The 23,061-nt window shown below is 44.7% G+C and overlaps 1 protein-coding gene across 4 annotated transcripts in view; it reads left to right on the top strand.

Moving 5' to 3' along the window:
• Positions 1 to 23,061, top strand: part of SRRM3 (serine/arginine repetitive matrix 3) — an 800,697-nt gene that overhangs the window by 734,051 nt on the left and 43,585 nt on the right. For all 4 annotated transcript variants that reach the window (XM_075336281.1, XM_075336283.1, XM_075336280.1 and 1 more), the window contains one exon: positions 6,109 to 6,292. In XM_075336281.1, coding sequence (XP_075192396.1) covers positions 6,109 to 6,292 — 184 coding nt within the window. The remainder of the gene's footprint in view (positions 1 to 6,108; positions 6,293 to 23,061) is intronic.

Below are 23,061 nucleotides of genomic sequence, written 5' to 3'. Positions count from 1 at the left end.
CCAATAAGTAGTAGGTATAATAATAATAATTATAATATTAATATTAGCAAATACCTCCAATTAGAAATGTAGTCTAGTTCTCCTGATTCACTATGTCTCTTGCCTTATGTTCAGGGTATTGCAGGATCTTACGGTATCCATGGTTATGACCACGCATATAGGGAAAAGTTAGTCAGTTGCTCGTGGTCGTAACCATGGATACATAAGGTCCTGTAATACCCAGAACATGAGGTAAGTGAGATAGTGAATCAGGAGAACTATACTACATTTGTAATTGGAGGTATTTGCTAATATTATTATTATTACTACACCTACCGTATTTTTCATACGATAAGACACACTTTTTCCCCCGGGGGAAAGTGTTGGGGGAAGGTGGGGGGTGCATCTCATAGTCTGAATGTAGAGCTGCGGGGAATGAGGGTGCTGCAGTGGAGTGGGTCATTGGCGACACGAGCAGGCTGTAGCAGCGCCTGCCGTGACCACGTGGACCCGCTTATTTAATATTCACGCCCATCATCCCGCCCATCATCTCTCAGCGCTGAAGCCGGCGCAGACAGGTGGGCGGAGGGTGCACACATAATTAACAGCCAGCCCGCATGATCACCCCTGGCAGCTACAGCCTGGAGTGATCATGTGCTCATGTGTATTCAGTGCTCCCCGTGCATCATCAGCGCGGGGTGCAGTGAATCAGTACACTCACCGGCCACGATCCCTGCAGCACCGCGATGTCCTCCTGTCTGTGCCGGCGACGACTGTGTGGAGACTAGCGGTGCACACAGCAATGGCATCATCGCTGTGTGCACGTGTCCACACGCAGCCACTGCCGGCACAGACAGAAGGACATCGCGATACTGCAGGGATCGTGGCCGGCTCCACTCAGCGGCACTGCTGCTGACACAGACGGGTGGACGAGCGATGCTGCAGGGAGTGAGGTAAGGTGAGTATAAACGTTTATTTTTTTTATTTGCCACAGGATGCGGCCTGTATACCAGGATGGGGGTATATGAGCAGGATGGGGGTGTATAGCAGGATTAGGGCATATAGCAGGATGGGGGTATATTATGAGCTGGATGGAGATATATTATGAGCAGGATGGGGTATATAGCAGGATGGGAGTATATGAGCAGGATGGGGGTATATGAGCAGGATGGGGGTATTTAGCAGGATGGAGGTATATAGCAGGATGGGGGTATATAGCAGGATGGGGCCATATGCCTGGATCGGTTATATAGCAGGATGGGGCCATATGCCTGGATGGGTTATATAGCAGGATGAGGCCATATGCCAGTATATAGCAGGATTCGGCCATATGCCAGGTTGACGGTATATAGCAGGATGGGGGCTATACCAGGATGGGGACATATACTGTATATACAAGGCAGGAGGATCATTACCAGGATGGGGTACCGTAGTAAAGAATTTGGGGATATTACCCCCATAACAGTGTCAGCAGCATATCCTCGCCCCATAACAGTGTGTCATGACCACATTTTTTGCTTAAAATTTTATTTTCCTATTTTCCTTCACTAAAACCAGGGTGCGTCTTATGGTCCGGTGCGTCTTATAGTCTGAAAAATACGGTACTACATATTATGATAGGATGTTGGAGATGGGAATACCCCTTTAATTTCTCCATGTTCTCAATTGTGTGTGGTCACATAAATCAGACTGAATCGACATGAGAGAAAAATCGCTGGTTGGCACTGCCCCATACTATAACATTGGTCCAAGGGCTATCTGATAAAACATTGAATAGCTCTCGTCTGTGTTAAATGCTCATGTGAGCACGCCATTTTAGTGCTTTAAAAGTCCATCAGAGTCATACTTTGCCTAAACAAAGATAAACATTGTCTTCCTACTCCTATACAGTGGTCATATAACAATAACAATAAAGAGTGCCAAGATAGTGTCATACTGTACCCACAGAGGGACAAAGAGCTGATTGTTGTTACATCAAGCAAAACTCAGGGTGCTATTTTTTGCCAACATAGTACCAAATAGTTCCCATATATATTACCATACCTTTAACAAGCAAGGAGCCAAGCAAGGCTCATATTGTGCAACATTTTGCCCAGGAACTGCTCAATGTTGTTCATATAAATAGTAGACAATATTACTAGCTATGTGTCTGCAGTTTCACGGTAGAAGACACCACTCCCCTCCCTTACTGAACCCTCCTGCATTTTTTTTTAATTTTGAAAGCATTACCAATTAAGAAACAGGCAGATGTTTTTATGTTGTAATTATTATTATTATTATTATTATTAGTAGTAGTAGTAGTAGTAATAGTATTGGTAATAGTATTATTATCGTGGTATTATTAGTATTAATAAAAATCATTGGGTCTTCAACTCTGTACACTCATTTTAGCTGAACCAATAATAAATAATCCATCAATTAATTAGGATTTGTATGTATATATATTGTTCTTGTGCATAGTAATATCTCAGACACTTGTAAAAGAAAACTTTATAATTTCAGATTTTTCACCCCAAACACCATAATTTGATGGCCATTGCTTCTACTTTTAGGAAGAGTATGCAACAGAGACATCTCAGTATATTCTGGAAAGTCTGTTTTTCTACCAGGCATTGTACTATAAACTGATGTTTAGAGATTGGCAAACCCACAGATGTTCGGGTCTGGCGGGTCCAGTCGCTCTTAAAAAAAAAAAAAAAAAGTCCAGTTCGGGATCAAACTTGAATCCTTACAGTTGCCCGGTGCGCTGAACCTCATATAAGCCTATGGGGACCCAAACATTGTGCTGTAAAATGGTGGTAGAAAGGGCCAGTGGAATTAGTGCAGGACAGTTATAGTTACCGAATCTCATGCGCGATTGTCACACTGCTACCGGGTGCGCTCATGAACTCTGATAGATATTCACTGCTTCCCCCACTGACCGTCAGTCCTGGGTTCTGACATTGGTTGCAGTCAGACCACGTCCCCACTCTGTGTGACAGTGTCTGTGATTGCTTGCAATCACACACACTGTCTGTGTCCCTATAGTAGTGTAAATATAAATAAATTAGCATAGGGTCCCCCCATATTCTGATACCCAGCACAGATAAAGCATACGGCTACAGGCTGCAGCTCCCAGCTCTATGTGTGTTATCTTGGCTGTGTATCAAAATACGAAAGATGCCACACCGCTTTTTTAAAATTATTTAAATAAATAATTTAAAACAAGGAGTTCCCCATCCCCTCCCAATTTTGATAACCAGCCAAGATAAAGCCGTCAGCTGGGGGCTGTTATTCTTAGGCTGGGGTGGCTGTGTATCAAAATATGAGGGACACCATGCCACCTTTTTATAATTATTTAAATAAATAATTTAAAACAAGGAGTTCCCCATCTCCCCCCAATTTTCATACCCAGCCAAGATAAAGTTGTCAGCTGGGGGCTGGTATTCTCAAGCTGGGGAGCCTCATAGTTATTGGGCCCCTCCGGCCTAAAAGTAGCAGCCTGCAGCCACCCAGAATTGTTGCATCCATTAGATGTGACAATCTTGGCCCTTTACCCATCTCATCCAGATTGCCCTGGTGCTGTGGTAATCGGGGTAATATAAGGGGTTAATGACAGCTCACAGCTGCCACTAAGCCCTAGATTAGTAATGGGAGGCGTCTTTGAGACCCCCCATCACTAATCCTGTAAGTGAAAAGAAATAAACAAAAACACTGAAAAAATCCTTTATTTGAAATAAATTATAAAAAAAAACCTTTTTCTCCAATTTATTAACCCACCTAACACACAGGTCTGATATAATCCATACAAGGTCCCATGACGATCCCAGCTCTGCTAAATCTTGAAGTTACAGTGCGCGGACACATTAGAGAATATGACCACCCGCCTTGGCTTTTGGTAGAGACTGACTGAGCCGCAGCTGTTAGTAGTGACATCACTGACTTTATCTGCTGTCACAGCCGGAGAGTCCCAAGGTACCCCACCTATGATCGCAGGTAAACTCACCTCAGGTGAACTCATAGAACTCAGTGACCTCATTTTCGTGAACTCATTCAGTTCAATGAGAACTGCCAAGAGATGCAGATTTGGTGCTGGAATTTATACACCAAATTCCTGCACCAATGCTGTGCCTCCTGGCAAAAAAACGCATCAAAACGGAATGTGGTTTTGATGCGATTTTTTTTTAGCCTTGAGATACAGATTTGGTGCTGAAAGTTATACACCAAATTCCTGCACCAATACTGCATCGCCTGGCAAAAAAATACATGAAAACACAAGTTTTTGCCAGGAGATGCAGATTTAGTGCTGATATTTATACACCAATTCCTGCAAAAATACTGCATCTCCTGGCATAAAAAGCGCATCAAAACTGCATTATGTTTTGATGGCTTTGTTTTCTTTCTTTCAGTAGATGCAGTATTGGTTCAGGAATTTGGTGTATAAATTTCAGCACCAAATCTGCATCTCTTGGCAAAAAAATGCTGTTTTCTGCCAGATGCAGGCCTCATTGAAGTGCATGAGATCACTAAATTCAATGAGTTCACTTGCGGTGAGTTTACCTGCGGTCATAAGTGGGGTGCTGTGGGGACCTCCAGCTGTGACCACAGATAAACTCAGTGACATCACCGCTCACAGCTGCAGCTCAGTTCAGTGTCTGCCTGAAGCCACAGCAGGCGGTCATGTTCTCAAATGTACCAGCACGCTGCAACTTCAGTATGTAGCAGAGGCGGGATCACCGTGGGACCTTGTGGGGATTACATCGGACCTGGGTATTTGGTGGGTTAATAAATTGGAGGAAGGGGGTATTTTTTTGCATTTTATTTCAAATAAACCATTTTTTGTGTTTGTTTCTTTTCACTTACAGGATTAGTAATGGAAGGGTCTCATAGACCCTACCATTACGGCTTAGCGACAGCTGTGAGCTGTCATTAACCCTTATATTACCTCAATTGCCACCACACCAAGGATTTTCGCATCTAATGGATGCAACAATTCTGGGTGGCTGCAGGCTGCTATTTTCAGGCTTGGTGCCAATAACCATGAGCCTCCCCAGCCTGAGAATACCAGCCTCCAGCTGTTACTTTATCTTTACTGGGTATCAGATTTGGGTCGGGACCGCACCACATGTTTTAAAATTATTTAAATAATTAATATAAATGCTGCATAGGGTCCCTTTTATTTTGATACACTGCCAAGATAAACACATGGCTGGGGGCTGCAGATTGTAGCCGTCTGCTTTATCTGTACTGGGTATCACAATATGGGGGGAATCTATACCAGTATATTTATTTATTTTTACACCACTATATCAACACAGATAGCATGTATGATTCCAATCAATCACTGACTCTGTCAGACAGGATTGGGGCGTGGTCTGTGCAACTAATCACAGACCCTGGGACTGACGGGGCCGGGGGAAGCACTGAATATGTTTGAGAGTTAATTATTGGACCCGGAAGCAGTGTGACAGCCGCGGGGAAGGTCGATAAGTATAATGTCCTGCTTTATTCTTTATTTTCGATTTATTTTTTTTCATTATCCAGGTGGTCAAACCCAAAGAGTAACACAGACTTCCCTGGGAACTCCGTGTTCGGGGTCCATGCATGGACACTAGGTATCCGGTACGGACCCCGAACTATACAGTTTCGGCTCGCCCATCACTACTAATGTTGGAAAAAAGAAAAAGCAAATGACCCGCTTCATTTTAGCTCAGCTTAGGACACTTTAGGGTAATATTTATTAGTATATTGCACAAACTTTATAACTGTTACAAATTATAGTGTTTAAAGTTAATTGACCTGAAAAGATCATGGTTAATTGTCTACTGTAACACTTTTATAAATTTTCAATTAGAAAGTATTTGGGTCAGGCTCTGGGATTTACAATTAAACCATGAGCCCAGTATTCTATCATTCAGAAATACTTCTTTTTCTCCATTTATTTTTGATGCATTATCATTTTCTATTCATAAACTTGGTAACATCATTATTTGACAGAACTTTGCAAATGTAAAATTGCATATTGATGTGGAGCTAACAGCTGATAATATAACACATCTAAGCGGCTGGAGAGTTCAAAGACCTCAAATGATACTTTCATTAATCAAGTTTCTTAACCCTAATTTGTACATACTTTCTGATTTCTTACAGGCAAAGCCCCAAACATAAGCAGGATGATCACAAGCCTTCTAGCCACAGATCCAGTCGCAGTCTCTCCTCTTCCTGCACTGCTCATAGTCGATCTGCCACGCCACATCAGAATGGGCACAAGAGTGGCAGTCACAATGGTCACCACAATCAAGGACATGGCGTCATTCTGGAGAAACATTTGGATGTATGTACACATTTGTGGTTTTCCAATTACACTAAGCATTCATTGTGTATGATCTTACTCTAGACTGCTCCCTTTCTGTACACTTTTATCTTCTGTAGTCCCGCAATGAGGCTTCAATATTTTACATATTATATTTTAAAAATATACTGTAATTAAGGTATATATATATCTGTCAAATACTGAGAGAGGATCATACGTGTTACCGGCTGCTTTATCGGTAAACATTCTAAATATAGCACTTTTGAGATCAAGATCCTATAAAGCACCACTACAGTGTTTGTTTGTTTTTTTTAATTGCTTCCCTGTATTGAAATCTAAGTTCCCTTAGCCCTGTCCTATACTCATCTTCCACCACCTTCATGATTTTCCAGCGGTTCTCCGGTCGGTCTGCACTGAAAAGTGACTAGCTGGCAGCTCAAGTGTTTCATGGAGCGTGCCGGAGGTCATTCTCCAATGCATCTTAATGTGAGCCTTGTTCTGGCTTCATTCTCGCTCCAATAGAGACGCATTGAGTGCGTGTGACTTAGCTTCAGACTTCCGGCCAGCCAGAATCTATGGGTACAAGGTGGCGCCGCGGGAGCAGAGCAACTATGAAAACACAAGAAGGTGAGTATAAGACACGGGGCAGAGGCTTACATTTAAAGGACCACTACAGGGAAAAAATAACACTGTAGTGGTGCTTTAATGTTCATTCAAAATTCTGGCCTAATTACTTGCATAAACCGAGTATGAAATAAGAGACAACAAAATGGGTTAGCCTAACTGCTCTAATTTTTTTTTGTAAATTCAGTCTTTGCGCCTATTTGTCTAGGGCACTGTAGATGCCTTAGTAGAGATTCCTCCTTTTAAACCCTTCATGACCTTGTGATTTTCCGTTTTTAGGCTTTCCTTTTCTCCTCCCCTTCTTCCAAGAGCCATAACTTTTTTATTTTTCAGTTAATATAGTCATATGAGGGCTTGTTTTTTGTGGGATGACATGTACTTTTGAATGACACCATTCATTTTACCATATATTGTACTGGAAAAAGATAAAAAAAATCGAAATGCAGTGAAATTGCATGAAAAGTGAAATTCCATAATTCTTTTTTTTTATTTACTATGTTTACTATATGAAAAAACTGACATGGCAGTAGGATTGCCCAAGTCAGTATGAATACGTAGATCCCAAACATGTATAAATGTATATTTTTTTTTATTTAAGTGGTGAAAAATAATTCAGATTTTTTTTTTAAATGTTGCTTTTGTCGCCATTTTCCAAGCCCTATTTGTTTTCATTTTTCTGAATCTGGTGTTGTGGGATGGCTTATTTTTTTTGCCCTGTGAGCTGAAGTTTTTATTTTGGAATAGATGCAATGTTTTGATTGCTTCATATTTTATTTTATTGCAATGTTGCACTGCCAAAAACATTAAATTCTGGTGTTCTTAATTTTTTTCGTTAAGCTGTTTACCAATCAAATTAATTTATTTCTTCAGCGCTCTATTGGGAGACCCAGACGATTGGGGTATAGCTACTGCCCTCTGGAGGCCACACAAAGCACTACATTAAAAGTGCAAGGCCCCTCCCCCTCTGGCTATACCCCCCCGTGGTATCACGGGTTCTCCAGTTTTAGCTTTGTGTGCGAAGGAGGTCAGACATTCCATGCATAGCTCCACAGATTTTAGTCAGCAGTAGCTGCTGACTGTTTCGGATGGAAGAAAAGAGGACACATATAGTGTCCCCAGCATGCTCCCTTCTCACCCCTGGATGGTGTTGTAAGGTTGAGGTACCTATTGCTGGTACAGGGCTGGAGCCTGACATGCTGTTTTCCTTCCACATCCCCTGGTAGGGCTCTGTGGAAGTGGGATCCTGCCGGCCTCTCAGCTCTGATGCCGGGCTCCATCCACAGACCCATTAGAACCTGATGGAGACGGAGCAGGAGTACGATCAGGGACAGGCCCTGCATCATACAGGTACTCCGTGTCCCCGGCAGGCACAGACACACTCCGGGCTGGCTGGGTGTTGTAGTGCGCCGGGGACCGCAACGTGGAGTTGGTGTCCCTACAGATTACTGGGGGACTTTTTTGTGTATGGGAACGCAGCGCCGACCCCCTCTGGACCGGGCGGCGCTGCTGTGACTTGTGGTGCGCCGGGGATCCGCCGTCCGCGCTTTTACGGCGGCGGCGGTTATAAATTTAGTCCCCGGCTTTTTGGGCCTAGGACGCCGGCAGCTCCGATTCGTTCCCGCCCCCACCCTGTCATTCAGGGTAGGGGAGAGACGCTGTTCGCTAGCAGCGACGAGGGCTGGAGCCTGATTTACATGCTCCAGCCCTCTCACTTGGCACAGAGGGAAGCAGGCTTCCCGCTCTTGGCCAGGAACGCCCAGGGCCCGCCCCCCTTCCTCTCTCGAGACGCCGGCAGCCATTACATGCATGCCTGGCTGGAGGAAGGACGCAAGGCTCTGGGAGACCTGGACTAGGGGCTATCTGGCGACCACACACCCGCTTTTTAAGCGGGCGGTAAGCGATTTTTCTGTGCTGGTCCCTCTAGTGCCTCACTGTGTATCAGTGTACTGGGTACAGATATATAGATATTGTATTTCTTGCACTGTGAGGTGCGCTTCTGGCTGCATATCCCAGATCGCTCTGTGGAAGCAGCAACATGTCATCCTCAAAACGCAAGGCGGCCAAGGCAAAAAGGGCTGTGTATACTGCGTGTGCTGCATGTGGGGCTAATCTACCAGCAGGCTCCGATGACCCCCATTGTGTGCAATGCTCCGACCCGGTGCTGCTTCGCCAGCCGGAGTCAGGAGAGGTAGCGACCCAGGCTGAGACGCTTGTAAGTTCTGCCCCGGTGACAGGGACAGACTTTGCAGTTTTTGCTGATAGTATGTCTGTCTCTATGGCAAAAATACTTGAAACCTTGCAATCTATGCATGGGGCTCAGTCTCTGGGCACGGCGAGGCCTCTGTCCTCAGGTCCCCCTTACTTGGAATGTATCCAGCCCACAGGGGGGTCCCCGGCTTCACAGGCCGAGGATTATGACTCAGATGATGGCCCCAGCCACCCTAAGCGAGCTCGCTGGGAAAGACCCTCGACGTCTTCACACTGCTCAGGGTCTCAGCACAATCAGTCTCCCTGTGATGTGTCTGATGAGAGTGATCAGGAATCCACTCCTGGAACCCCTCTCAACCTGGATACCCCGGATGGGGATGCCATGGTAAACGACCTTATCTCAGCCATCAATAGGCTGTTGGATATTTCTCCCCCAGCCCCTTCAGCAGAAGAGGCGGCTGCGGAGCAGGAGAAGTTTCGTTTCCTTTATCCCAAGCGTAAATTGAGTGCTTTGTTAGATCACTCTGACTTCAGAGAATCAATCCAGAAGCACGACGCTCACCCAGAAAGGCGTTTCTCTAAACGATCTAAAGATACGCGTTTCCCTTTCCCCCCTGAGGTGGTCAAGCGCTGGACACAGTGTCCAAAGGTAGACCCCCCGATTTCCAAACTTGCAGCTAGATCCATAGTTGCAGTGGAGGATGGCGCTTCACTTAAAGATGCCAATGACAGACAGATGGACCTTTGGTTAAAATCTGTCTATGAAGCTATCGGCGCGTCGTTTGCTCCGGCATTCGCAGCCGTATGGGCACTCCAGGCTATTTCAGCTGGCTTAGCAAAAGTGGATGCTATCATGCATCCAGCAGTGCCGCAAGTGGCGCACCTTACCACGCAGATGTCGGCGTTTGCGTCTTACGCTATCAATGCGGTCCTAGAATCTACCAGTCGCACCTCAATGGCGTCCGCCAATTCGGTAGTTTTGCGCAGAGCCTTGTGGTTAAAGGACTGGAAAGCAGATGCTGGTTCCAAAAAATGTTTAACCAGTTTGCCTTTGTCTAGAGATAGACTGTTTGGCGAGCCATTGGCTGACATCATTAAGCAGTCCAAGGGTAAAGACTCCTCTTTACCACAACCCAGAACATCCAAACCTCAGCAGAAAAAGTGGCAGCAGAGGTTTCAGTCCTTTCGAGGTTCGGGCAAGACACCATTTACCTCGTCCAAAGGGACTCAGAGGACGCAAAGAAACTCAGATTCGTGGCGGACTCACACACGCCCCAAGAAAGCAAATGGAGGTACCGCTTCCAAAGCGGCTACCTCATGACTTCCAGCCCCCCCCCTCCGCATCGCCGGTCGGGGGCAGGCTCTCCCGCTTTTCCGGCATTTGGATGTCACAGGTCAAAGACCGGTGGGTGACGGACATTTTGTCTCGCGGGTACAGAATCGAGTTCAATTCTCGTCCTCCAGCTCGGTTCTTCAGAACCTCCCCACATCCAGACCGAGCAGATGCTCTGCTGCAGGCGGTGGATTCCCTAAAAGCGGAAGGAGTGGTGATCCCAGTCCCTCCTCAGGAACAAGGGCAAGGGTTTTACTCCAATCTCTTTGTGGTTCCAAAAAAGGACGGCTCGTTCCGTCCTGTTCTGGACCTAAAACGGCTCAACAAACATGTGCACGCCAGGAGGTTCCGGATGGAAACCCTCCACTCTGTCATTGCCTCAATGTCCAGAGGAGACTTCCTTGCCTCAATAGACATCAAAGATGCTTATCTCCACGTGCCAATTGCTACAGAACATCAACGTTTTCTACGTTTTGTGATAGGAGACGACCATTTTCAGTTCGTAGCTCTGCCATTTGGTCTGGCGACAGCCCCACGGGTCTTCACCAAGGTCATGGCGGCGGTGGTAGCAGTCTTGCACTCTCAGGGACACTCGGTGATCCCTTACCTAGACGACTTATTGGTCAAAGCTCCCTCTCAGGAGGCATGTCAGCACAGCCTGAATGCTACGCTGGAGACTCTACAGTCTTTCGGATGGATCATCAACTTTCCAAAGTCGATCCTATCACCGACTCAGTCACTAACGTATCTTGGCATGGAGTTTCATACTCTAGCAGCGATAGTGAAGCTGCCGCTGAACAAGCAGCGGTCACTACAGACAGGGGTGCAATCTCTCCTGCAGGGCCAGTTGCATCCCTTGCGGCGTCTCATGCATTTCCTAGGGAAGATGGTGGCAGCCATGGAAGCAGTTCCCTTTGCGCAGTTTCATCTGCGCCCACTTCAATGGGACATTCTCCGCCAATGGGACGGGAAGTCAACGTCCCTGGACAGGAAAGTCTCGCTTTCCCAGACGGCCAAGGACTCTTTACAATGGTGGCTCCTTCCCACCTCATTATCTCAGGGAAGATCCTTCCTGCCCCCATCCTGGGCAGTAGTTACGACAGATGCGAGTCTGTCGGGGTGGGGAGCAGTGTTTCTCCACCACAGGGCTCAGGGGACGTGGACTCCGCAGGAGTCCACCCTTCAGATCAATGTTCTGGAAATCAGAGCAGTGTATCTTGCCCTACTAGCCTTCCAGCAGTGGCTGGAAGGAAAGCAGATCCGAATCCAATCGGACAACTCCACAGCGGTGGCATACATCAACCACCAAGGAGGGACGCGCAGTCGGCAAGCCTTCCAAGAAGTCCGGCGCATTCTAATGTGGGTGGAGGACAGAGCATCCACCATATCCGCGGTTCACATCCCAGGCGTAGAAAACTGGGAAGCAGACTTCCTCAGTCGCCAGGGCATGGACGCAGGGGAATGGTCCCTTCACCCGGACGTGTTTCAGGAAATCTGTCGCCGCTGGGGAGTGCCGGATGTCGACCTAATGGCATCCCGGCACAACAACAAGGTCCCGGCATTCATGGCGAGGTCGCGCGATCAAAGAGCTCTGGCGGCAGACGCCTTGGTTCAAGATTGGTCGCAGTTTCAGCTCCCTTACGTGTTTCCGCCTCTGGCGCTCTTGCCCAGAGTGCTACGCAAGATCAGATCCGAGTGCAGCCGCATCATACTCGTCGCTCCAAACTGGCCGAGGAGGTCGTGGTATCCGGATCTGTGGCATCTCACGATCGGTCGACCGTGGTCACTGCCAGACCGACCAGACTTACTGTCCCAAGGGCCGTTTTTCCATCAGAATTCTGCGGCCCTGAACCTGACTGTGTGGCCATTGAGTCCTGGATCCTAGCATCTGCAGGATTATCTCAAGGAGTGGTTGCCACAATGAGACAAGCTAGAAAGTCGAATTCTGCTAAGATCTACCACAGAACGTGGAAGATTTTCTTATCCTGGTGCTCGGCCCAGGGAGTGTCTCCCTGGCCATTTGCATTACCCAAGTTTCTTTCCTTCCTGCAATCGGGGTTAGAAAAGGGCTTGTCGCTCAGCTCCCTTAAAGGGCAAGTTTCGGCACTATCCGTGTTTTTTCAGAAGCGTCTAGCATGTCTTCCTAAGGTGCGCACGTTCCTGCAGGGGGTCTGTCATATTGTGCCCCCGTACAAGCGACCGTTAGATCCATGGGATCTGAACAGGGTACTAGTTGCTCTCCAGAAGCCGCCCTTCGAGCCTCTGAAGGAAGTTTCCTTTTCTCGGCTGTCGCAGAAAGTGGCGTTTCTTGTTGCGATCACATCGCTTCGGCGAGTGTCTGAGCTGGCAGCTCTGTCATCCAAGGCTCCCTTCCTGGTGTTCCACCAGGACAAGGTTGTGCTGCGCCCCATTCCGGAGTTTCTTCCTAAGGTCGTATCCTCTTTTCATCTTAATCAGGATATTTCCTTGCCTTCTTTTTGCCCTCATCCGGTTCACCGGTATGAAAAGGACTTACGTTTGCTAGATCTGGTGAGAGCACTCAGAATCTACATTTCCCGCACGGCGCCCATACGCCGTTCCGATGCACTTTTTGTCCTTGTCGCTGGTCCGCGCAAGGGGTTGCAGGCTTCTAAAGCCACCCTGGCTCGATGGATCAAAGAACCAATTCTAGAGGCCTACCGTTCTGCGGGGCTTCCGGTTCCTTCAGGGCTAAAAGCCCACTCAACCAGAGCCGTGGGTGCGTCCTGGGCATTACGTCACCAGGCTTCGGCTCAACAGGTGTGCCAGGCAGCTACCTGGTCCAGTCTGCACACTTTCACCAAGCATTATCAGGTGCATACCTATGCTTCGGCGGATGCCAGCTTAGGTAGAAGAGTCCTGCAGGCGGCAGTGACACCCCCATAGGGGAGGGCTGTTTTGCAGCTCTAACATGAGGTATTTATTTACCCACCCAGGGACAGCTTTTGGACGTCCCAATCGTCTGGGTCTCCCAATAGAGCGCTGAAGAAGAAGGGAATTTTGTTACTTACCGTAAATTCCTTTTCTTCTAGCTCTTATTGGGAGACCCAGCACCCGCCCTGTTGTCCTTCGGGATGTTTTTTTGTTGTTTGCGGGTACACATGTTGTTCATGTTGAACGGTTTTTCAGTTCTCCGATGTTATTCGGAGTTAATTTGTTTAAACCAGTTATTGGCTTCCTCCTTCTTGCTTTGGCACTAAAACTGGAGAACCCGTGATACCACGGGGGGGTATAGCCAGAGGGGGAGGGGCCTTGCACTTTTAATGTAGTGCTTTGTGTGGCCTCCAGAGGGCAGTAGCTATACCCCAATCGTCTGGGTCTCCCAATAAGAGCTAGAAGAAAAGGAATTTACGGTAAGTAACAAAATTCCCTTCTTTATATTTTGATAGTTCAGACATTTCTGAACACAGCGATACCAAATATGTGTATTTTTTATTTTTTTTTAATTACTTTGTTTTCAAGGAGGTGATTTCAAAGTTTGTTTCTTTTTTTCTTCATATTTTTTAAAACTTTTTTTTACTTATTATTGTATTTACTTGCAATCATCCGATGACTTATGCTATACAAAGCAGTTCATGAGCACTGCTCAGTATAGTAGAAATCACAATCTCACAGCCGACGTTCACAGGAATAGCATGACAGACACACAGGGGTCATCTGCTGACTTCTGGCTGTCATGACAATCCATCAGCTCCCCGTGACGATGTCAAGGGCCACCGATGGGAGTGAGGAATGACGCGCCCTTCTGCCGGTGTATGTTCAATCCCGCTGTCAGTAATTGACAGTTAGATTTAACTAGTTAATCTCCAATCTACCCGCCACTGTTGAAGGCTCATGTCGGCTGATCAGATCAACCAACCATCATGTGCAGGGAAAGATGAGGGCTCAGCATGCGAGCCCGCATGAAAGCAAGGGTCACGACTTATGATGTACCGGGATGTCATAGGTTGTGAAGGGCTAAATATTTCCAGTTCATATATTTATTCTATAGGAAAATATTTAAATATTTTCAACCTCCTCGATACAATGATTTCTGAATAACACTGTAAAGAAAATGTTATGGCATTTTTTAATTAATGTAGAACATATGATATTTATTCTGTAAGGTATTCATATATACGATAATATGTGACCTTCATGGTTACATTGATCACAATCCCTTTTGTGCATCCCTTTGTCACGCAAATTTTCTGTAGAAATTAACTCAAGTAAGTGAAAATTTCTCCTAAGTCTCTCATTCAATGAAATTTCAGCTTCTGTTGAGCAGTTGTAGATATGGATAAGGACGGGTTTTAAATGTCGTGCTAACACCAAAAAGCGATGTTGATTAATCTCTTTATTCATGTGCAGGTCAAGTCAACATGTTTCTGAGGTCGCAGCCTCCTTCATCAAGACAACAGAGAAAATGAAAATGTTTGTTGATTTTCTCTGTTGTCCTGATGAAGGAGGCTGCGACCTCGGAAACGCATTAACTTGAACTGCACATGAATATAGAGATTAATTAGTCAACATCGCTTCTTGGTGTTAGCACGACATTTAAAACCTGTTCTTATCTATATCTACAACTGCTATATCCCGGGGCTGCTGCTATCACATTTTATGCTGATACAGGTGTTTTTTCTCCTGCATCTTCTGTTGAGCAGCCTTACTTCTACTTAATACTTAACGTACAGGTAGAGAGCAGTACAGTACATGACGTAGTACAAGCAGAGAAAAGTATATTACATTTAGGTAGAATAGGGACCAGTATTCTTCATGCAGAACAGGTAGAGAGTAGTTCAGTAAATGTAGTTCTAGGAGTGTCCAACCTGCGGCCTAAGGGCCACATGGGGCCTAGGAAGGCTAAGAATATAGTTTAACACAAAATCTTAAACATGTTTAAAATATTAAGAGATTTTTTTTGTAGACATTACATGTGCTCATGGAGACTTTGCGAGTGTCAATAAAATTTCAACCTACCATTGCAACATTAGGAGTTTAGTGTTTAGTGTTATTTGGAAGTCAGTTACACATTCTTATATGGTTACTAAGAGTAATTCTACACCTAGGAAGTGCCTCACAAATGTTCCACCTCTCTTTATACTTATCCCTCTGCAAGAGGGCTATACAACGTCCTATAATTCGCTGACATCTATTAACCTGGAAGTGAAGTCGGTGCTGGCACATGCGGAGTACAGGACTTTGCTCTACCCTTAGTATAGCAGAGTATAGAGCTCCTGCTCAGGTTTGCACTTGAAATTTGCAAGTACAAGATTCGCAGTGATCTGTGGATGAAGTAAGATGCGTCATGCACGTCTTAGGAGGACAATATATTAGGAATAATAGGGATTGAGAAAAGTAAAAAGACACACATTGGACCAGACTGTGCCGTATGCCAGAAGTATATGTTATTTTCTTGGCTTATGTAGGAGGAATTGGGGGCTTAGATACAAGTCAATGGTCTAAGGTTATAGAGCAGTTAAGGGTGGTGGCTTTAGTTTCCGCATTTTTCGGACTATAAGACGCACCGGACCATAAGACACACCCTAGTTTTAGAGGAGAAAAATATGAAAATAAAATTTTTAAGCAAAAAATGTTGTCATGACACACTGTTATGTGCCGAGGATCTGCTGCTGACGCTGTATGGGGGTAATTTAAAAAAAAAAAAAAAGCGTGCGGTTCCCTCAATATTGATAACCAGCCAAGATAAAGTCTCACAGCTGGGGGCTGGTATTCTCAGGCTGGGGAGACTCACATTATTGGGAGCCCCCATAGCCTAAAAATATCAGCCAGCAGCCGCCCAGAATTGCCGCATCAATTAGATGCGACAGTCCTGGGACTTTTCCCAGCTCATCCCGATTGCCCTGATGCGGTGGCAATTGGGGTAATAAAGAGTTAATGGCAGCAACCCTTAGCTGCCACAAAGCTTAGTAATGGCATGCGTCTATGAGACACCCCCTCATCAGCTGTAAGTGAAAGTAAATAAACACATAAAAATCCTTTATTTGAAATAAAAGACAAAAAACACACCCTCTTTCACCACTTTCTTAACCCCTAAAACACTCAAATCCGATGTAATCCACACGATGTACTACAACGCATCCAGCTCTGCTACATCTGACAATCACAGAGAGCAGCCATAGAACATGACCGCTCTCTGTGAGGGTCAGGCCGCAAGTGAAGTGAGCCGCGGGGATCAGCGGTGACTCCAGCTGTCACTGCACATCACCTGACTGAAGTCACCGCGGATCTCGAGGTCACTTCAGCCATGGCCGGATTTGCGGTAACAGCTGGAGGAGTCTTGCTGTATACTCACCTCTCCTCACTCCACGCAGCATCGCTCGCTTCCTGTCTGTGTGCCAGCTGACCTGTGTGGAGTCATGTGTACAGCGATGACGTTATCGCTGTGCTCACCGCTCTCCACACAGATCAGCTGGCCGGCAGACAGGAGGACATCGCGATGCTGCAGGTGAACAAGGAGTATATCGTACTTATTCAGTGCCACCCACGCTGATGATGGTGCATGGAGGGCAGTGAATCCAGCCGCGCATGATCACTCCAGGCTGTAGTTGCCTGGGGTGATCACGCGGGCTGGCTCTTTAGTATGCGCGCATCCCTCGCCCATCATCCCGCCCACCTGTCAGCACCGGCTTCAGGGCTGAGAGATGATGGGCGGGCTGATGGACGTGCATATCAAATGAGCGGGCCCACGTGGTCAGGATAGCGCTGCTACAGCCTGCTCCTGCCTCTGATGACCCGCTCCACCACCACCGCACCCGCCTTCACCTGCTCCACCACCACCGCACCGCAGCCATCGGACTGCAAGATGCACCCCCCACTTTTCCCCAAAATTTTGGGGGGAAAAAGTGCGTCTTATAGTCCGAAAAATACGGTATATTGCAAAAACGTAGTGACAGGTTCCCTTTTAATCTGCGCTGCTCAGTAGGACTCTCTCCTGTACTATCACAAACATGCTGCTTTACTAATCGAGCTGAGCATGGTACAGGGGCCTACATAACTCCTCTTCCTGTGCGACAAGTATACTCCCCAGTTTGTCAAGTTATATGCTGCTGAGCTGCTGTGGGAGGAGTCAGGAGGAGACAGGAGCGCCTAGAAAGCAGTGAGTGAAGATTTGGAGCAAACAGATGATTGTTCTTGTCTGTCAGTATATGTACTGTGGTTAAGAACCAGAGTAGGTAACAGGGCCTGGGAAATCAGGAGGAATTGGAGCATGAAGCATGGAAAAAGAAGACAGACAGAAAACAAATAAAAGAAGTCAAAAAGGAGAAAGTGTAGGGGAAGTGAGTTGAAAGAGGCAGGAGTCAGGATGGAGGCTCCAAAAGTTGTGAGCTACTTGGAGTTTGGCAGGAGAAAAGAAAGGCAAAGCCAGCATTTCAGGTGAGACTGTAAAAACAAAACTGGGCAACCCATCTCCTTTGCATTGACATCAACCCTGCTGGGTACATGCCAGGCCTGGGTTGGTAGTGAGGATCAGCAACTGTTTAGTTGCCTATGGCATCCAGCCCCAGAAGGGTCTCTTGTGTGACCTTATAAAGCATCAGGTGTGGTGAGCTTTTACTTGCTGGGCTGTCTTTACAAAAACAGAACTGCACTGATAATGCCAGTTCTGCATAATTAGTACAGTTTCCAAGGGAAGAGGACCTTTGATGACAACATGGTCACTTGAACAAAGCTCAATTAGTGACCCAAGACAATTCTTCATCTTTCAATGTTACCCAGGGATGCCAAAATGTTGGGCACCCCTGAGGTAGATAGTAAAACTGTACATGTAGTACAGATACAAAACACTACAGTACATTTAGTACAGGTAGATAACAGTATGTTATATGTAATGCAGATACAGAGCATTGCAATACATGACTACTTTAGTCAATCACATGCATTGTTCCAGCTAAATGTACGGTGGGTACTGATTGCTGGAATATCTCTGTCAAACTTTTGAATAGTATTTCAGCACTGTGCATTTGCTTATTTGTCAGAAATGTTCAGATATATCGATAGAAGTAAACCATGGAAAACATAAATTAAAAAAAAACAGTAGAAGGACCGTGCTGCTGTCTTTCATTTTACTTGTTATAGATACAATATTTGGGGTTTTTTTTTAGCTTTCCTTTATTATTACATTGTATTTACAATTACATCTTATTAACATTTTGTCAATGATTTATAAATCATTTTATAATGATATGCCTCTGGTAGGGTCTCTGTCCCTTTATCATGTCGCCCTCAAATTACAAAGTAAACACTGATGAGAGATTTCCTTTAAAGGGCTTGTCTCGGACAAACATATTTATGACCTTAGTATAAATCATCTGTATCACAGATCATCAGTATCGTAGTTTTGGACATCAACTTTAATTCAGATATTAAAGCAGCACTAAAACATTGTCAACTATAACTACAAATAAATAAAAATATCCACACCAAAAATGTAGTTTTTTATAATTTAGGTAAAGAACTTTTGGATGTATAATGAATAAAAATGTGAAATTTAAATGCAATATTTCAATTAAATACAATTTAGAAATGTGGTATTTAAATAAATCAATAAGCCTTTGAAATATTATTCTTTATAAGAATAGGAATAAAACAAGAGCAAAATTATGTGAATTAAAACAAAAAAATAATGAAAGTTAAATAAAAATTTAAAGGGAACCTGTCAGCAGAAATTTCGCCCAAAACCTAAAAGATTCCCCCTCTGCAGCTCCTGGGCTGCATTCTAGAAAGGTCCCTGTTATTATTGTGCCCCATGTGAGACCAAAATAAAGACTTTATAAAGTGGTACCTTTTTGTATTCAGATACTGTAAATGTGACACGGGGGCGGGCTTTCTGGCGTCCATTATTCTGCCTCCTGGTCCTGTATGCCGCCCCCATCGCTCCTTTCCATAGCTGATGCACCGCTCACTGCTCCAGCCATCCCCGCGCATGCCCAGTGCCAGTCTCACGGGACTGAGCAGTGTGACCGCTGGTGACGTGTGCGCAGGCAAGTGATTATGGGCGGGGATGGGATTGTTATCAGCAAGTACCCGCCCATAATCTCGTGAGCGCGCAAACCTCACCAGCGGTCACACTGTGCTCAGGGTAGATGCTAGACTGTATGGGCTGCTTCCAGGGATGATGTCCCTTTTGTCACGTGATAGGGGCGTGTTCAAAATACTATCACGTGACAAAAAGGACGTCATCCCTGGAAGCAGCCCATACAGTCTAGCATCTACCCTGAGCACAGTGTGATCGCTGGTGAGGTTTGCGCGCTCACGAGATTATGGGCGGGTACTTGCTGATAACAATCACATCCCCGCCCATAATCACTTGCCTGCGCACACGTCACCAGCGGTCACACTGCTCAGTCCCGTGAGACTGGCACTAGGCATGCGCGGGGATGGCTGGAGCAGTGGGCGGTGCATCAGCTATGGAAATGAGCGATGGGGGCGGCATACAGGACCAGGAGGCAGAATAACGGACGCCAGAAAGCCCGCCCCCGTGTCACATTTATAGTATCTGAATACAAAAAGGTACCACTTTATAAAGTCTTTATTTTGGTCTCACATGGGGCACAATAATAACAGGGACCTTTCTAGAATGCAGCCCAGGAGCTGCAGAGGGGGAATCTTTTAGGTTTTGGGCGAAATTTCTGCTGACAGGTTCCCTTTAAAAAGTCACATTATTAATATATTAATAATGCAAATTACTGTTTTTCTAATATATTTTAAATTTGCTTAGAAATAGTTTAACAAATTTTTGAGGTCTTAATATATAGGTTTATTGTTCTTAGACTTATTTTTGGAAAAACAAAAACATTTACTTAGATCAGGTTGAATAGGAATAAAACAACATCACTAATAAAAGCAAGTGAAAAAGTAAAAAAATAAGTTAATTAACATATTGCAAATAAGTAAAGTTTTCATTTGTTTAGAAGTTATCCTGAGTTTATATTTCATACAAATTCAGAATTGCATTGCTGTCAGTTTAAACTACTTACAGGTGCATCTCAATAAATTAGAATATCATCAAAAAGTTAATTTATTTCCGTAATTCAATACAAAAAGGGAAACGCATATATTATATAGAGTTATTACAAACAGGCGTGATCTATTTCAAGTGTTTATTTCTGTTAATGTTGATGATTATGGCTTACAGCCAAATAAAACCCAAAAGCCATTATCTCAGGAAATTAGAATCTTATATAAGACCAACTAAAAAAATTATTTTAAAATCAGAAATGTTGGCGCCTACTGAAAAGTATGTACAGTAAATGCACTCAATACTTGGTTGGGGCTCCTTTTGCATGAATTACTGCATCAATGTGGCGTGGCATGGAGGTGATCAGCCTATTTCACTGCTGAGGTGTCATGGAAGCCCAGGTTGCTTTGATAGCAGCCTTTAGCTCATCTGCATTGTTGGGCCTGGTGTCTCTCATCTTCATCTTAACAATACCCCATAGAGAATCTATGGGGTAAGAAGAGCCAGCACGATCTGAGAGTGGCATGCATCATATAAAAGTGCAAATTCATGAATTTATTCCAACTGTACTGTAATAAAAAATGAGATTTTTTTTTAGCAAATAATTGATCAATTCTTTGAGCCACCCCTGCCACTTCACTGCAAATCTTAATAGGGGGGTCCCACTCTATATTATCTATTTCATGTGCCATGCGGCCTCCTAGCTAAAAAAAAAATGTAAAAGCAGAAGCATATACTGAAGCACACATACCGGTAACCTATATATAACCGCTTCCATGTCACAGCAAGAGGCAACTGCAGATAAAAGGTCAATCCAGGTCCCAGCGTGTGTAGCAGACGCCACACACGCCAGGACAAAATCAGAGCCGACCTTCACAGTGCCCGACCAGACTATAAATAAAGGCGGACCAGATCCAAGTATGGTGCTTAATTAGAATTGCCTGTGGAAAAAGTTGAGGCAGCTGAATGTGAACAGCTACCAACAGGAGGAATATATATTGCAAACCAAAGTCAGGCGTGCATGGTAATGTTGGTGGTCAGCCACCAGACCAACGTAGTATAACTACAACCTAACAGAGAAAGAAGAGTCAGCATGATCTGAGAGTGGCATGCATCATATAAAAGTGAAAATTCACGGATTTATTACAAATGTACTATAATAAAAAATGAGATTTTTAGCAAATAATTGATCAATTCTTTGAGCCACCCCTGCCACTTCACAGCAAATCTTGTTAGGGGGGTCCTACTCTATCTTATGTATTTCATGTGCCATGTGGCCGCCTAGATAAAAAAAATGTAAAAGCAGAACCGTATACTGAAGCACACATACCTGTAGCCTATATATAACCACTTCCATGTCGCAGAAAGAGGCAACTGTGGAATAAATGCGTGAATTTGCACTTTTATATGATGCATGCCTCTCTCAGATGATGCTGGCTCTTCTTTCTTTATTCTCTATGGGGTGAAGGTCTGGTGAGTTTGCTGGCAAATCAAGCACAGTGATACTGTGATTATTAAACCAGGTATTGGTACTTTTGGCACTGTGGAGAGGGGACAAGTCCTGCTGGAAAATGAAATTTCCATCTTCAAAAAGCTTGTCGGCAGAGAAAAGATGCTCTAAAATTTCCTGGTAGATGGCTGTGCTGACTTTCGTCTTGATAAAACACAGTGGACGTACACCAGCAGATGACATGGCTCCCCAAACCATCACTGATTGTGGAAACTTCCCATTAGACCTCAAGCAGCTTGGATTGTGGCCTCTCCACTCTTCCTCCAGACTCTGGGACCTTGATTTCCAATGAAATGCAAAATTTACTTTCATCTGAAAACAACACATTGGACCACTGAGCAACAGTCCAGTTCTTTTTCTCCTTGGCCCAAGTAAGACGCTTCTGACTTTATCTATTGGTCATGAGTAGCTTGACACAAGGAATGCGACACTTATAGCCTATGTTCTGGATATACAGTATCTGCGTATGGTAACTCTTGAAGCACTGACTCCAGCAGCAGTCCACTCCTTGTGAATCTCCGCCAAATTTTTGAATGGCCTTTTCTTAGCAATCCTATCAAGGCTGCAGTTATCCTGGTTGCTTGTTTACCTTTTTCTACCATACGTTTTCCTTCCACTCAACTTTCCATTAATATGCTTGGATACATCACTCTGTGACCAGCCAACTTCTTTAGCAATGACCTTTTGTGGCTTACCCTCCTTGTGGAGTGTCTCAATGACTGCCTTCTGGACATCTGTCAAGTCAACAGTCTTCCCCATGATTGTGTAGCCCAGGCCAAGGGACCAATTTAAATGCTTAGGAAGCATTTGCAGGGGTTTTGTGGTAATTATTCTAATTTTCTGAGATAATGACTTTTGGGTTTTCATTGGCTGTAAGCCATAATCATCAACATTAACAGAAATAAACACTTGAAATAGAGCACTCTGTTTGTAATGACTCATATATTATATACGTTTCCCTTTTTGTATTGAATTAATAAATTAACTTTTTCATGAAATTCTAATTTATTGAGATGCACCTGTGATTGAGATGAAATATACTTTGTATATTTTTTCTAAATGATAGAAATAGGTATTATACAGTAAGGTTCTTAACTTTGTTTTATTATGGTAGAACGTTTTATTGTACATATGTA

The sequence above is a fragment of the Anomaloglossus baeobatrachus genome, chromosome 2 (genome assembly GCF_048569485.1).
Source record: "Anomaloglossus baeobatrachus isolate aAnoBae1 chromosome 2, aAnoBae1.hap1, whole genome shotgun sequence".
Lineage (NCBI taxonomy): Eukaryota > Metazoa > Chordata > Amphibia > Anura > Aromobatidae > Anomaloglossus > Anomaloglossus baeobatrachus.
Note: the sequence above shows the minus strand (reverse complement) of the source record. Positions and strands in the feature narration are given on the sequence as shown.